Source organism: Macrobrachium nipponense, chromosome 26, assembly GCF_015104395.2.
Source record: "Macrobrachium nipponense isolate FS-2020 chromosome 26, ASM1510439v2, whole genome shotgun sequence".
NCBI classification, from domain to species: Eukaryota; Metazoa; Arthropoda; class Malacostraca; order Decapoda; family Palaemonidae; genus Macrobrachium; species Macrobrachium nipponense.
In genome coordinates this window covers 60,890,817-60,905,453 of record NC_087215.1, presented here as the reverse complement: position 1 = coordinate 60,905,453, position 14,637 = coordinate 60,890,817, and the positions used below count along the sequence as shown (strand labels likewise).

Sequence of the window (14,637 nt, the reverse complement as noted above, 5' to 3'; positions counted from 1 at the left end):
CACTAATCACTCATCATCCTCACGCATCATTTCCTCGCATCATGTATTTTAACAATTCAGTCGACACATCACTGCTGTGTGTACCACACTCTGGAATGATTGCATCTCCAATTAACTGTATTGAGTAGGTTAGGCTAATGATTTAGTACCAGGGCATTTGGGTAGTAGCAAAAAGAATTTTCAAGTAACCTTAGGCTAGACTACATTAACCCAATAAGTTAGTACACTTAGCATCTCCACCTATAAGTTAGGGAGGCCACTGTAGTTAGCTGTATCGCTGCTCAAAAAACTTCAGTTAGAGTAGGAGAACTGGGTAGTCGAGACGATCAACTTATTTAAGCCAAGGCCTTCACGCCCGAAAGGGAGTGAATGCCTTCTTAACGGGGAGCTGCTACGTTTATTGATCGCCCCATCTCCCCAGCAGTATTTAAGGTATCTTATTTCTAAAAGAAGCAGCCATGTCTTCTCCTAAAGCAACTGATTTTGGGAGAAAACACGCGGTAGAGGGTAGAAAGGAATTTCCGGTCTGACGGAAGCTTAGGGTAAGATAGGCAAGTCACGAGAGGAGCTAGGCCTCGAGATGGATTTTAGGGACCTCTACAATAAGACCTATTTTCCTTACCAATTTGCTGGCGGTTATTTACCACTTTCAGGCAGTGTCCGAGGCGGTGTATGGGAGCCCCGTGATTCACAGAGAACCAGCATCTTTCTCAGTCATAAGCAACTCCTAAAGCAAGGCAGACGTGCCTCTACACCCTCCTCTGACGGGACATCAGCCCTCTGTCCAAAACATTGGTAGGACTATCTTCAGAGCACGACACATGTCCAAGCCTCAAGTAATTAAGGTACGTCTAGAAAGTGTAAACTCCAAACCTGCACCTTTTCCTACCAGACGACTCTTGCTAATTTCATTTTCAATTCTCACTTGTATCCCTCTTACATCAAAAGCCCTTTGTCCTCATCGGGCCACGTGGTTACCCTTGTGACTTGTTAAAGACTAAGTCTTCAGTGCATACCTCAATGAAACATTAGAGTTCCTTTTCCCCAGTGTTAGAGAAAACTGAATAATTGTAACGTGTGCAAGAAGTCCTTTCTTTTTTTTTTTATCTTGTCTAATCTGGGATCTTTTCCAGATTCCCTGAGTCACGTGTCCAAGTCTTGGCGCCCGCAAGTGATGCTTTACCGCAAGACATATGAACCATTGTGAAAACCCGCTTTTACGTGAATCTCATTTTGAGCCAACTATCCTCCTCTTGTGAGAGATATTAGTCCACGTGTGGACCAGTTGCATTTACTTTCCCAGGCTGTTAAGCAGCCTCTTGTAAATAAATAGATGTAAAGTAATTAGCTGAGTTTCTGGCAACCTTTTCCTCTAGAGTAAATTATCACTATAAATCCTTTTACAGTAAGTTCAAGTAATTTATTCTGTTTTTTCCCTCAACTATTTCCGTTTACGTATTTGACCCGCTCAAGGCCGAGGCTCATACGTAACAATATATATATATATATATATATATATATATATATATATATATATATATACATAGATATATATATATATATATAGATATATATATATATATATATATATATATATATATATATATATATATTATCATATATATATATTATATATATATATATATATATAATATTTTGTTAAAGAGGATGGCAGCATCAGTGGAATTGATTTTATATATGGTCTTTTCAATTCTTCTTTTTATTCTCTTCTCATCGGGGCTGATATTTTGTTAATAGCTGGCCGATGTACTCATGCTGCCATCCTCTTTAACAAAATATGTTTGAGAGAGGGTCTCCTACCTTCATATAATAATAATAATAATAATAACTTTAAAATCAAGCTGCGGCAACAACGAGGAACCTAATCCAATAACCCCAATTAAAAGATCATTAAGGAATCCGACGAAGCTTCGTACAAACCAGTGAGAACAACTTTGTTTATTGTAAACTGGAATTAGCATATGCAATAACTCTCTCTATCTCTCTCTCTCTCTTCTCTCTCTCTCTCTCTATTATTATTATTATTATTATTATTATTATTATTATTATTATTATTATTTTATTATTATTATTATTATTCTGAGGACTAAAATCAAGAATGAAATTTCCAATGATATTGTTGTTTAGATGTTCTAAAATCTGTCATTATTATTACTAATCATTAATTTTTTTTATACCACAGTCTACTCATTCGACTGGGTGGTTTTTCTAGTGTGGGGTTCCGGGTTGAATCCTGAATCCTGACTCCTTAAGAGTCCATCACTTCTCTCTCACTTGTTCGCTGCTTGAGTCCTGGAGCCACTTCGGCATCTAGTTTCTCCAGGTTCCTCTTCAGGGATCTTGGGATCGTGCCTTGTGTCCCTATGATTAAGGTTGCATTTCGCTTGGTCTTTTTCTATCACTCCTTCAGGCTCCGGAAGTCGCTCGCTTTCTCGCTGGCTCCCTCTCGGAGTTCCTGAAACTAACCATGGCGCAAGGCGCAGAGTCAAAGCATAGTAGAAATATGTTGATGATAAATGTTTCTTTATTTAACAATATGTCCTGCTTCGCAGGGAACTGTGCCGCCGGGTCACATTCATCCGACGGTTATGGATTTAAATTCATGTTTATAATATTTGTTTTCCTGATGGTATATAATCTTTTCTCGGCTGCAATCGTGGATAGAAGAGGAAGACAAGAAGACGACAGACTGTCAAAACAGGAAATTAGCTATGGAGACAACAATTCTGTCCCCGAATTTAAAATGGAAGAGCTGATGGAGAAAGAAACAGAGAAGGAGACGCAGGAATCTTTTGCTTCTCAGCTGAAGGAGGAGGAGAAGCAGGAACTCTCAGACAACGAACTATGGAAGGGAAATCTGGAAACAAGAATCGAGGAGCTGGAACGCAGCTGCGAGATGCAGACTGCAGAGAAGGCGCTGATGGAGGCCAAAGTGGAAGGACTTCAGAAAGATGTCGAACGCCTCCATCGAGATATCGAAATGCTGAAAAGACCGATGATGAAAGGCCCCGAGGAGCCCGAGAAAGAAGTCTTGGAGGATGATAGTCCAAGGGCTACTACCATAACAGACGGAAGGCAATTCGACAAAGAAACTGGAATCCAGTTGGTAACACTAGTTGATTGCCTTGTGGACAGGATAGACAAAATGAGTGAGGATTTTAGACAATTGAACAAATCCGTCCACGAATGGAAAGACAATGAAAGTATGGACTACCTCGCATTAGGAGAGGCGTTAGCGTCAGAGGACTGTGATATAGAAGTACAGTCTTTACGAAAGTCATTTGGGGGACTCATTAAACTAGTGGCCCGCAAAGAAGGCGAGAATCGGGCCCACGCTAGGCAAATGATCATTGATTTGAAGGCGCGTAAAAGACTCCTCGGGTTTAGAAAGGACAACGCCAACATGAGAGCGCATCTGGACCTACACATCCATCTCCTGACAAAAGCTCGAGGAAAAAACATAGAGACCGAGATGGAAAAGATTCAGAAATGTGCCTGCCAAAGAAAAGTTGTCCCAAAAGTCATTCCCACTTTTGAGAGATCGTCCCCAGTTGCAATGACAAAAGTTGGCCCAGAAGATAAGGCAGAAGAGGAGGAAGTCGTCATCACTATGGAGAGGTCATCCCCAGTCCTGATTCCAAAAGTTAGCCCAAAAGAGGCAGAAGAAGGGGATGAAATCACCACTTTGGAAAGGACAACCACATTTGTGATTCCCAAGGATGACATATCCTTCACCCCAAAGGGGATTTACATAAATAATGAGAAACAAGACAGTCACTATAGAAGAGAGGCTCTTAATATAGAAAGCGTTGACTTGGACTACGTAAAAGAGAGAGATAAATTCAGTGAAGAGAGAAAACGCTTCTATAGGGAGAGAGAGAACTTCTATAGGGAGAAAGAAGACTTCGTACAAGAGAAAAATAAATTAAAAGAGGTTACAGAAAGTTTTCTCAAAGAAAAAGAAGACTTCTTACAAGAGAAAAATAAATTAAAAGAGGTTACAGAAAGTTTTCTCAAAGAAAAAGAAGACTTCTTACATGAGAAAAATAAATTAAAAGAGGTTACAGAAAGTTTTCTCAAAGAAAAAGAAGACTTCTTGAAAGAGAAAGAAGAACTGAAAGTGGCAACAGAAATTCTTTTCATAGAAAAGGAAAAACTCGCAGAGGAAATAGAAGCCTTCCACTCAGAGAGAACAGACTACTTGCACTGGAAAGAGATCGACGAGAGAGAAAAAATGAATTTAACTGAAAGATTGAGTGAGATAATGGCAATTATTGAGAAGAATAGAAATCAAATGGAATTAGAACAGATATCCTTAAAAGAGGAAACTAGCAAGTTTCTGGAAGAGGAACAAAACTTCCAGATAAAGCAGAGGCTCCTGCAAGAGCAAATCGAAGCACTTCAAGAAAGGGAACAAGAGTTTATGTTAGAGCAGATGCAATTTAGGAAAGAAAAGGAATTGTTTTGTAGTCTAACATCAGAAAAAATAAAAAGGAGTGCAAGTTGTGAATCACTGACGAGAAGTCAAATAAAAAAACTTCTGGCGAGTTTCCCCCAACTTGTCAGGAGGAGGACACCTTGATTGCTGGAGTTTCCTCCAATGGTGGGTTGCTTCCAGTTTTACCGCTTGCTGATCCATCACCTGTGGATGGGTGCTGGCATCGTCTGGGATCAGGACATGGTGGGTGTCCTGGCCCTGGGCGATTCTGGTTCCTGTTTATATAAAGTTTTTTATTTAAAATTTTATAAAATAAAAACTGGATGGAAGTGGTGGAGGTGGGACTGGGTGGTTGCCTTCAAAGTTTAAGACTTTCTGGATCCTGAACTGGGATGGGTGCTTGGCCATGGTTCCCTGGGATCAGGACATTGCGTGGAGTTTTGTGTTTGGTCTTTATTCCTTCAGTCCTTTTATTTAGGTCTTTCGTTTTTGGGGGGTATTGTCCCGGAGTTGCTGTTGTTTTTTCGGTTTACTTTGTTTTTGGTTGGTTTATGGGTTTTTTTTTTTTTTGTTTTATTGCTTGTTTGGGTTTATTTTTTTCGAGTCTTTTTTGGTCCTTGCTCCTTCCACCTGTTTTAATTTGGTCTCTTTTTGTCGTTTGTTTTCTGGGTACTTTTCTTTTTTTTTTTTTTGTTTGTTTTTATTTGTTTTTATCTGTTGTTTCTGTCCCTTTGTTTTTTTTTTTTTTTTTTTTTTTTTTTTTTTAACTTGTTGTGGTTTTATGGGTTGTTTTTTTTTCTCTTTCGTTTTTTTTTTTGGTTTAGGCTGTTTTTTTTTTTTTATTTGCTTTTTGTTTGTTTTTTTTTTCTCGTTTTTTTTGGGCTTTTTATTTTTTTTTGGCGTTTGAGGTTTTATTTTTTCTTATGGTCCTGGCCCGGGCGGATTCTGGTTGCCTGGACCCTGTTTTATAGGGCTGGATGATGTTGCGTTGGATGTGAATGGGGTTGAATCAGGTTTAATACTTTCCTGATCCCTTTGAATTGTGGATGGGTGCTTGGGAATGGGTATGGGATTCGGCAATGGTGGGTGACCTGGGGGCCCTTGGCGATTTGGTTCCATGTTTATAGCCTGGATGGAGTGGTTTGGAAGGTTAATGGGGGGGGTGTGCTCAGTTAATTTACTTTCGATCCCATTGAACTGTGTGGGTGGATGGGATGGCTGGGATAAGGGGACATGGTGGGTGTCTTGGCTCTGGGAGCTGGATGGTTCCTCATGTTGGAGCATTGGGTTGGGACTGGTTGGAGGTGACCTGGGGGTGGCCCTCCAGGGTTTAAATACTTCTGTACTTTAAGCTGTTGGATTCCTTGATTTGAATCGTACTGGGATCAGGGACATGGTGGGTGTCCTGCCCTGGGTGCTGGGGTCTCCTGTTTGGAGGGGATGGGTGAACTGGTTGGAGGTTACTGGGGGTTGCCTCCAGTTTAATACTTTCTGATCCCTGAACTGTGGATGGGTGCTGGCATTGTCTGGGATCAGGACATGGTGGGTGTCCTGGCCCTGGGCGCTGCTGGTTCCTGTTTGGAGGTGGGTTGACTGGTTGGAGGTGACTGGGGGTTGCCTCCAGTTTAATACTTTCTGATACCTAAGCTGTGGATGGGTGCTGGCATCGTCTGGGATCAGGACATGGTGGGTGTCCTGGCCCTGGGCGCTGCTGGTTCCTGTTTGGAGGTGGGTGAACTGGTTGGAGGTTACTGGGGGTTGCCTCCAGTTTAATACTTTCTGATCCCTGACCTTACCTTACCTTACCTTACAGTTCGTTCGGGTTGCCCCAGGTCCCTCAGTGTGAGGCACCTCTAATGTCTACCAGAGAGTTGCTAGTACATCTTCCGGTATATTTTGCATCTTCCAATCTTGGATGGTCTGGGATGCAGTTTAGATATTTGTCGAGCTTATTCTTAAACACATCTACGCTCACTCCTGATATATTCCTCAGATGAGCTGGCAACGCATTGAATAGACGCTGCATTATCGATGCTGGTGCGTAGTGGATTAATGTCCTGTGTGCTTTCCTTATTTTTCCTGGTATAGTTTTGGGCACTATTAATCTACCTCTGCTTGCTCTTTCTGATATTTTTAGTTCCATGATATTTTCTGTTATTCCTTCTATCTGAGCTGTGGATGGGTGCTGGCATTGTCTGGGATCAGGACATGGTGGGTGTCCTGTCCCTGGGCGCTGCTGGTTCCTGTTTGGAGGTGGTGAACTGGTTGGAGGTTACTGGGGGTTGCCTCCAGTTTAATACTTTCTGATCCCTGAGCTGTGGATGGGTGCTGGCATTGTCTGGGATCAGGACATGGTGGGTGTCCTGTCCCTGGGCGCTGCTGGTTCCTGTTTGGAGGTGGGTGAACTGGTTGGAGGTTACTGGGGGTTGCCTCCAGTTTAATACTTTCTGATCCCTGAGCTGTGGATGGGTGCTGGCATTGTCTGGGATCAGGACATGGTGGGTGTCCTGTCCCTGGGCGCTGCTGGTTCCTGTTTGGAGGTGGGTGAACTGGTTGGAGGTTACTGGGGGTTGTCTCCAGTTTAATACTTTCTGATCCTGAACTGTGGATGGGTGCTGGCATTGTCTGGGATCAGGACATGGTGGGTGTCCTGTCCCTGGGCGCTGCTGGTTCCTGTTTCGAGGTGGGTGAACTGGTTGGAGGTTACTGGGGGTTGCCTCCAGTTTAATACTTTCTGATCCCTGAGCTGTGGATGGGTGCTGGCATTGTCTGGGATCAGGACATGGTGGGTGTCCTGTCCCTGGGCGCTGCTGGTTCCTGTATGGAGGTGGGTGAACCGGTTGGAGGTTACTGGGTTGTCTCCAGTTTAATACTTTCTGATCCCTGAGCTGTGGATGGGTGCTGGCATTGTCTTGGGATCAGGACATGGTGGGTGTCCTGTCTGGGCGCTGCTGGTTCCTGTTTGGAGGTGGGTGAACTGGTTGAGGTTACTGGGGGTTGTCTCCAGTTTTAATACTTTCTGATCCCTGGAGCTGTGGATGGGTGCTGGCATGTCTGGGATCAGGACATGGTGGGTGTCCTGTCCCTGGGCGCTGCTGGTTCCTGTATGGAGGTGGGTGAACTGGTTGAGGTTTACTGGGGGTTGTCTCCCAATTTTAAATACTTTCTGATCCAGAGCTGTGGATGGGTGCTGGCATTGTCTGGGATCAGGACATGGTGGGTGTCCTGTCCCTGGGCGCTGCTGGTTCCTGTTTGGAGGTGGGTGAACTGGTTGGAGGTTACTGGGGGTTGCCTCCAGTTTAATACTTTCTGATCCCTGAGCTGTGGATGGGTGCTGGCATTGTCTGGGATCAGGACATGGTGGGTGTCCTGTCCCTGGGCGCTGCTGGTTCCTGTTTGGAGGTGGGTGAACTGGTTGGAGGTTACTGGGGGTTGCCTCCAGTTTAATACTTTCTGATCCTGACTGTGGATGGGTGCTGGCATTGTCTGGGATCAGGACATGGTGGGTGTCCTGTCCCTGGGCGCTGCTGGTTCCTGTTTGGAGGTGGTGAACTGGTTGGAGCCGTTACTGGGGGTTGTCTCAGTTTAATACTTTCTGATCCCTGAGCTGTGGATGGGTGCTGGCATTTGTCTGGGATCAGGACATGGTGGGTGTCCTGTCCCTGGGCGCTGCTGGTTCCTGTTTGGAGGTGGGTGAACTGGTTGGAGGTTACTGGGGGTTGCCTCCAGTTTAATACTTTCTGATCCTGAACTGTGGATGGGTGCTGGCATTGTCTGGGATCAGGACATGGTGGGTGTCCTGTCCCTGGGCGCTGCTGGTTCCTGTTTGGAGGTGGGTGAACTGGTTGGAGGTTACTGGGGGTTGTCTCCAGTTTAATACTTTCTGATCCCTGAGCTGTGGATGGGTGCTGGCATTGTCTGGGATCAGGACATGGTGGGTGTCCTGTCCCTGGGCGCTGCTGGTTCCTGTTTCGAGGTGGGTGAACTGGTTGGAGGTTACTGGGGGTTGTCTCCAATTTAATACTTTCTGATCCTGAAGCTGTGGATGGGTGCTGCATTTGTCTGGATCAGGACATGGTGGGTGTCCTGTCCCTGGGCGCTGCTGGTTCCTGTATGGAGGTGGGTGAACTGGTTGGAGGTTACTGGGGGTTGTCTCCAGTTTAATACTTTCTGATCCTGAGCTGTGGATGGGTGCTGGCATTGTCTGGGATCAGGACATGGTGGGTGTCCTGTCCCTGGGCGCTGCTGGTTCCTGTTTGGAGGTGGGTGAACTGGTTGGAGGTTACTGGGGGTTGCCTCCAGTTTAATACTTTCTGATCCCTGAACTGTTTATAGGTGCTGGCATTGTCTGGGATCTGGACCTGGTGGGTGACCTCGCCCTGGGCACCGATGGTTCCTGTTTGGATGTGGGTGGACTGGTTGGAGGTGACTGGTGGTTGCCTCCAGTCATTATTAGATTGTAGAATAAGCCATCTCTCTCTCTCTCTCTCTCTCTCTCTCTCTCTCTCTCTCTCTCTCTTAGCTGTTAATGGACTAACCGTGTTTCGTTGTTTGAATTATATACTAGGATGCTATCGTTTTATCCCAGTTTCATAGGTTTTAATCATTAATTAAAAAATGTCACATACTGATCGATGTCCTCGGACACCTACTTGAGAATTCTGACGACCTGTTTCCCACAAAACACAATCATGCATGAATGGTCAACAGACTTTTACACTTACTACAAATTCTCAGAAGCTACTAGAGTGAACCTCAGGTAGCTGCAAAACGCTTCATCTTGAATGAGTCCCATTGTTCCAAAAATAAACAAAATACTACTACAATGTGTCACTTTCGTCACACAGAGTATGTCTGTGTGTGTGTGTGTGTATGTAGAGTGGGTGTGATGGTGTTTGGGTGTTGTGTGGGGGGGGGGGGGGGAGGGGTGGGGTGGGGGGAGGGTGGGGTCGGGGGTGGAGTTTAGCTGTGTGTGTGTGGGATGGGGCTTTGTGTGTGGGGGTAGGTGTAGGTGTGGGTGTAGGTGTTTGTGGGAACAGAGCGATTTCTGCATTAATGATACGTCTTCGCTCGTCTTGTTTTCTTTTCTTGATGCTGATTGTGTATTGAATTACGGTTCAAATAATCAAACTTATTTTTAAAAGGCCATGATGGAGGCTTTCATAGGCCCTAATGATATTATCTTCGTTCGTAATGACAGCTCGTTCGATCAAATGGGATGCCATTAAAGTGATGTTTTTGATTGACTTCGAAAGATTGTTGTCAAATAAGTGGCTATGCTGAAGCTTTTTATTGGAATGAAACCGGGTTTGATATTTGTTGTTTATATGAAATATCGTGCAAGTCTATTTGCTTTTACTGGTATGGGTGTATTTATTTTCATTGAGGTAAAAGTTTTATACATTGCTGTATTTTAGGTAAACATGATTCTTTATTTTTGGTGTTGTTGATTAAAAGACAACAACTCATTTTTATGCCAAAAGTTAAACATCTGAATTTTTTTTAAATGGTTACAAATTGTTTGCTTTCATGTTGCACTGCATTCATGCAAAATGAATTAGGTAGAATTTAGGAAACTGTCCAATGAAAATGAGCGTTTTCTTGCTTTTTTTTTTTTTAGACTTAGAAATTACCAATTCAGTTTGGATTCAGTTGATGAAATTAAAGAAGTTGAGTCACAGTTGAGTCTAGTCAGTAGGTATCGAACTGTTAAGAATATTATTATCAAATCTGCGAAGAAATTATACAGACTTAAGTTTGAAAGCAAAAGAAAGAAGGCCCCTTAACGGGGATTAGAATTCACACCCATGAACATCAGTTCATTGAATAATCACAATTTACGAAATTACTGCTGAGGCCTTTACGGAAATAGGAATGTTCCTTTAAAGTTAAACAGAGCCATTAATCGTCAACGTATTGTTTTTTTTTTCTTTGTTCCTGTTTTTGTGTTCACTATTTGGTAATGATCGTTTTAGTTGATTGATAGTATTATATATTAGATCAATGTATATATCTTCTGTCTTCTGTTACTTCTTTTAATAAACTCGTTTTCGCAATTGACAATAAAGAGGTTATTATTATCTGAAGAAAAGTTATCTAGATATAATCGTGGTTATTACCAGTTCGCGAATATTCTTTTAACAAATGAAAGCAAGTTATGCCAATGCAGTTATAAAAGGGCGATCTCCATTTTAATAAGATTATCGGCCTTGAATCGGATTCGAGAGGAAACAGCTGTGTGACATTGACCCCGTTCCATTCCGGGTCAATGTTCGCCCAATAGAAGGGAGCCAGCTCAGCAATTCTCTCATTTTTCGCATAATTAATGTGAATCCAATTATCTCACTGCGAGTGAGTGTATCACATTGCTTTTCCCCTTCGAATAATTTATAATGTTGTTTTGAAAAAACCAGATAGTACAATAAATATGGCTTTTTTTTGTTAGGTTGATAAACTCTCAAGAGAAATAACACTTGGGTTACCACTTTTCGTTTTGTAAAGAATTTAATTGAGGAATTCATTAAGAGAGAGAGAGGGGGGGGGGGGGGCGGGGGGGGGGGGGGGGTGCGCGTTGGAGAATGTGGTGTTAATTCTGAGAATTTTAATTTTGTTGGAATCTAAATTAATCTACTAACATAGAAATATTCGTCAGTTATTATTATTATTATTATTATTATTATTATTATTATTATTATTATTATTATTATTATTTACGGTAGTAGGTAGTATTAATTACATCATTAGAAGTTGCAGGGGTATCAGCTGGGAAGAAAAAAGATGTTACAATAGAGAGAGAGAGAAAGTGGGTCTCACTGTCAGTGCCGAGATATTTATGCCATGAACTGACACTTCTGTTTTGGGTCCTGGAATGATGGTGTGCTCGTTCATGTAGTGGTACTACAAACAGTCTCCTTCGGTTTCAAGAGTTTCTAAAGTCACTTATCATAAGGGGCGAGGCACTAAATGAATATTATCATATTTGTGGCACTGAACGGGGGTCAGATGGCTCGGTTTATTTTGCCCCTTTTGTGAAAATTCAGAGTTTTCACCAGAAGGTAAAACTTTAGGATGACCAAATCTGTTGCATATAATCAGAGAAAAAATTGCCATTTTTAGTTCATTTAATACCTTGGAAAGCTTATCTTGAAAATTTACTTTAGAACTGACGAACGCATTACATGTAATCGTAAGAAAAAATATTTAAAATTCCAACGTTGTCATTATGACCTACAAGGCTGACAACAAAGTGACCTCAGTTGTTGCATATTTGATTCAATAGATCAACTTTTTCGTTGTCATAGAAATCTTGAGATGAATTGTTGTCTCGAATCTCTGAGAAGTTAGCAGTATGACAAAGGATTAAAAGTAAGTGCCGTCTCATTAAAGAGTTAATATGTCAAAGGCCGTGTTTAGGATTGGTTAAAAAATCAATCGATTAACGTGACTTACGTAATTCCTGATGTTTAACGAAGTAACTAATGAGAGAAACTATGAGGTTGTCAATATATACCACCTGAAATGAGCACATGTGTATCAGAGAGAGAGAGATTCAAACTTTGGTATGAAACAGGAAGTTCTGAAACTTGAAGTTCTCAAAGTCGCTGTGATTCTGATCAAAGGAAATGAAATACAAACTGACGTATGAGATGTTCATGGTCAAATCCTGTGCCAAAGGAGAGAGAGAGATTTCATAGCAGTTTTGGTGTCTGAGTGGTATTCTGAATGCTTTAATACCCTCATGTAGGTAATCCGCTTGCCATAGTTATGCAGATAAGAAGCACAAAGCACCAGAATATACATCGCTTGTTAATAATGATATGTTGATGATAATTCAGCAAATGCAAGATGTCATCTTCATTCAGCAGAACGTTGGAGACGCATCGCATAAAACCCGTCGTATCCTGATGTTTGTTACTTGAGTTAATTGTGACAAGAACAAAGGAAATATTGCCCGTGTTAGCAGCTGTTATTTATACTCAATATAAGTCAATAGTATTACAGGCAAAAAAATTAAACTATCGGTCATCAAGTATAAGTCTTCATTCAGGTGTCGATGTCTACGTATTCTGATCTGTGGAATTCTTTACTTTTTTTTAAGGTCTCTGCTCATAAGTACGGTTGTAACTTATAAGTAAGGTGTCTTTCCAGTTAAAGACTAAATCGTTTCCAAAGGCATTAAAGAGCGTCCATGCATCTTCATCAAATTGCATTGCAACAATGCAGAAATGATCGTTCATTATAGCAGCCTCATTCTATTTTTCCTAATTATTTAATTGGTCATGTCCTGTGATTCTATTATTTGTGAAAACTGCTGTATTATTAACTATTATTATTGGGAAAAAACTCGAGCCGGTCACCTCTCCACAAAGTGATCCGAGTTGCAGAAAGCAGGTGACTGAAACGAAGAGTAAACTTTTCGAGATAAATCCTGAGACTTATTCAGAGGAAAATCGCCGACAGGGAAACATCTCAGAAAAGAGAGACACGGGATAAAGGATGCTTCCAAAAACAAGTCTGGCAAAGAGAGGCGAAAGGAAAACTTATTCCGCAGATGTCAGCAAATCTCGGCTCCTCTGTGAGTTTGGCTTTGGATGAACTTCATCTCTCTCTCTCTCTCTGTATATATATATATAATATATATAATATATATATATATTATATATATATATATATATACATATATATATATATATATATATATATATTTATGGGTATATATATAGATATAATATATATATATATATATATATATACGTATATATTATATACACACATACATTTTGTGTGTATGTATGCATTAATGTATGTATATATATGATGTATGTTAGTGAATGTGTGTATTATTGCATAAAACATTTACATACATACGAGTATTTATAAAGATTGGCAAATCTAAAGCCTGTCCTTCATCAGAATTGATTATTTTCTTGTCAATACAAAAATATTTTTGTGCTAATAATATTTTTTAAATTCATCGTAGATTGTCATCTTTTCACTTCATTTTCCCTTTTTTCTTTCTTGTTGCAAGGTCTGGCTGTTTGGGGGAAGAGCGCGAGAGGAGGTTAAAACTCGATTTTTTTATCGTGGTTCCTAAAATGGTGTGGGGTGTGTCGGGTACTTTTTATTATTTTTATAATATTATGACTTCGATAACCTTCGGTATATTTCTCGTCCACTTTAGAAAATGTGCATGCCTTCAATACCCGTTTCTTAGAATTTGTTGCCAAAGTTTAAACCTCACAGCAAAAGACTTGCCGAGTGCCGTAAGATAAACCCCGTCTTGAGGAACCCCCCCCCCACCCCCCCCCCCCCCCCCCCCCCCCCCCCCCCCCCCCCCCCCCAAGAAGTTAAAAAAGTTCAGAGTGAAAGTCTCGGAAAAGAAATCGCGGTGGAAATGTCAGTGAACTTTCTCTTTAGGATTATGAAATGTACCATCGACTACAGCCATTAACTAAATTAGGTCCAATTAAGTCAGTCAGAACAGGACTTGAATTAGACCGTAGATTCCAGGTAAAAGGAAAAATGGTGTGCGTATTTGCGTAAAGGTTAATGTAATTGCAAGCTACATATTTACTGTCCGTATGCGTAATCCATATCTGCATGCCTTTTTAATTAAGCTTATAAGTCGGCTTATGATTGATTTTTAAACTTCTTTTATCTGTGTTGCAAAGTGAGCGTGAATTTGTGATGGGTATGATTGCTCGAGTGGTTAAAAATTTATTATTATTATTATTTTTTTTTTTTTTTTTTTTTTTTTTTTTTTTTTTTTGCTCTATCACAGTCCTCCAATTCGACTGGGTGGTATTTATAGTGTGGGGTTCCGGGTTTGCATCCTGCCTCCTTAGGAGTCCATCACTCTTCTTACTATGTGTGCCGTTTTCTAGGATCACCACTCTTCTGCATGAGTCCTGGAGCTACTTCAGCCTCTAGTTTTTTTCTAGATTCCTTTTCAGGGATCTTGGGATCGTTGCCTAGTGCTCCTATGATTATGGGTACGATTTCCACTGGCATATCCCATATCCTTCTATTTTTATTTTCAGATCTTGATACTTATCCATTTTTTCCCTCTCTTTCTCTTCAACTCTGGTGTCCCATGGTTATTGCGACATCAATGAGTGATACTTTCTTCTTGACTTTGTCAATCAACGTCACGTCTGGTCTGTTTGCACGTATCACCC

The 14,637-nt window shown here is 41.3% G+C and overlaps 2 protein-coding genes across 2 annotated transcripts; one reads left to right on the top strand and one right to left on the bottom strand.

Annotated features, from left to right (window-relative positions):
* Positions 1 to 2,557: 2,557 nt before the first annotated feature.
* LOC135199696 (trichohyalin-like) lies at positions 2,558 to 4,603 on the top strand. Its single transcript, XM_064227851.1, has one exon. It carries the CDS (start codon positions 2,558 to 2,560, stop codon positions 4,601 to 4,603), a length of 2,046 nt encoding a protein of 681 aa, XP_064083921.1.
* Positions 4,604 to 7,902: 3,299 nt separating this feature from the next.
* Positions 7,903 to 8,517, bottom strand: LOC135199695 (submandibular gland secretory Glx-rich protein CA-like). Its single transcript, XM_064227850.1, has one exon. The coding sequence runs from the start codon at positions 8,515 to 8,517 to the stop codon at positions 7,903 to 7,905; it is 615 nt and encodes a 204-aa protein (XP_064083920.1).
* Between the last annotated feature and the right edge of the window lie 6,120 nt (positions 8,518 to 14,637).

What these genes read in the sequence shown, in the direction of transcription:
- LOC135199696 (XM_064227851.1), top strand. Translation starts at nt 2,558, where the DNA reads ATGTCCTGCTTCGCAGGGAACTGTGCCGCCGGGTCACATTCATCCGAC.
- LOC135199695 (XM_064227850.1), bottom strand. Translation starts at nt 8,517, where the DNA reads ATGCAGCACCCATCCACAGCTTCAGGATCAGAAAGTATTAAATTGGAG.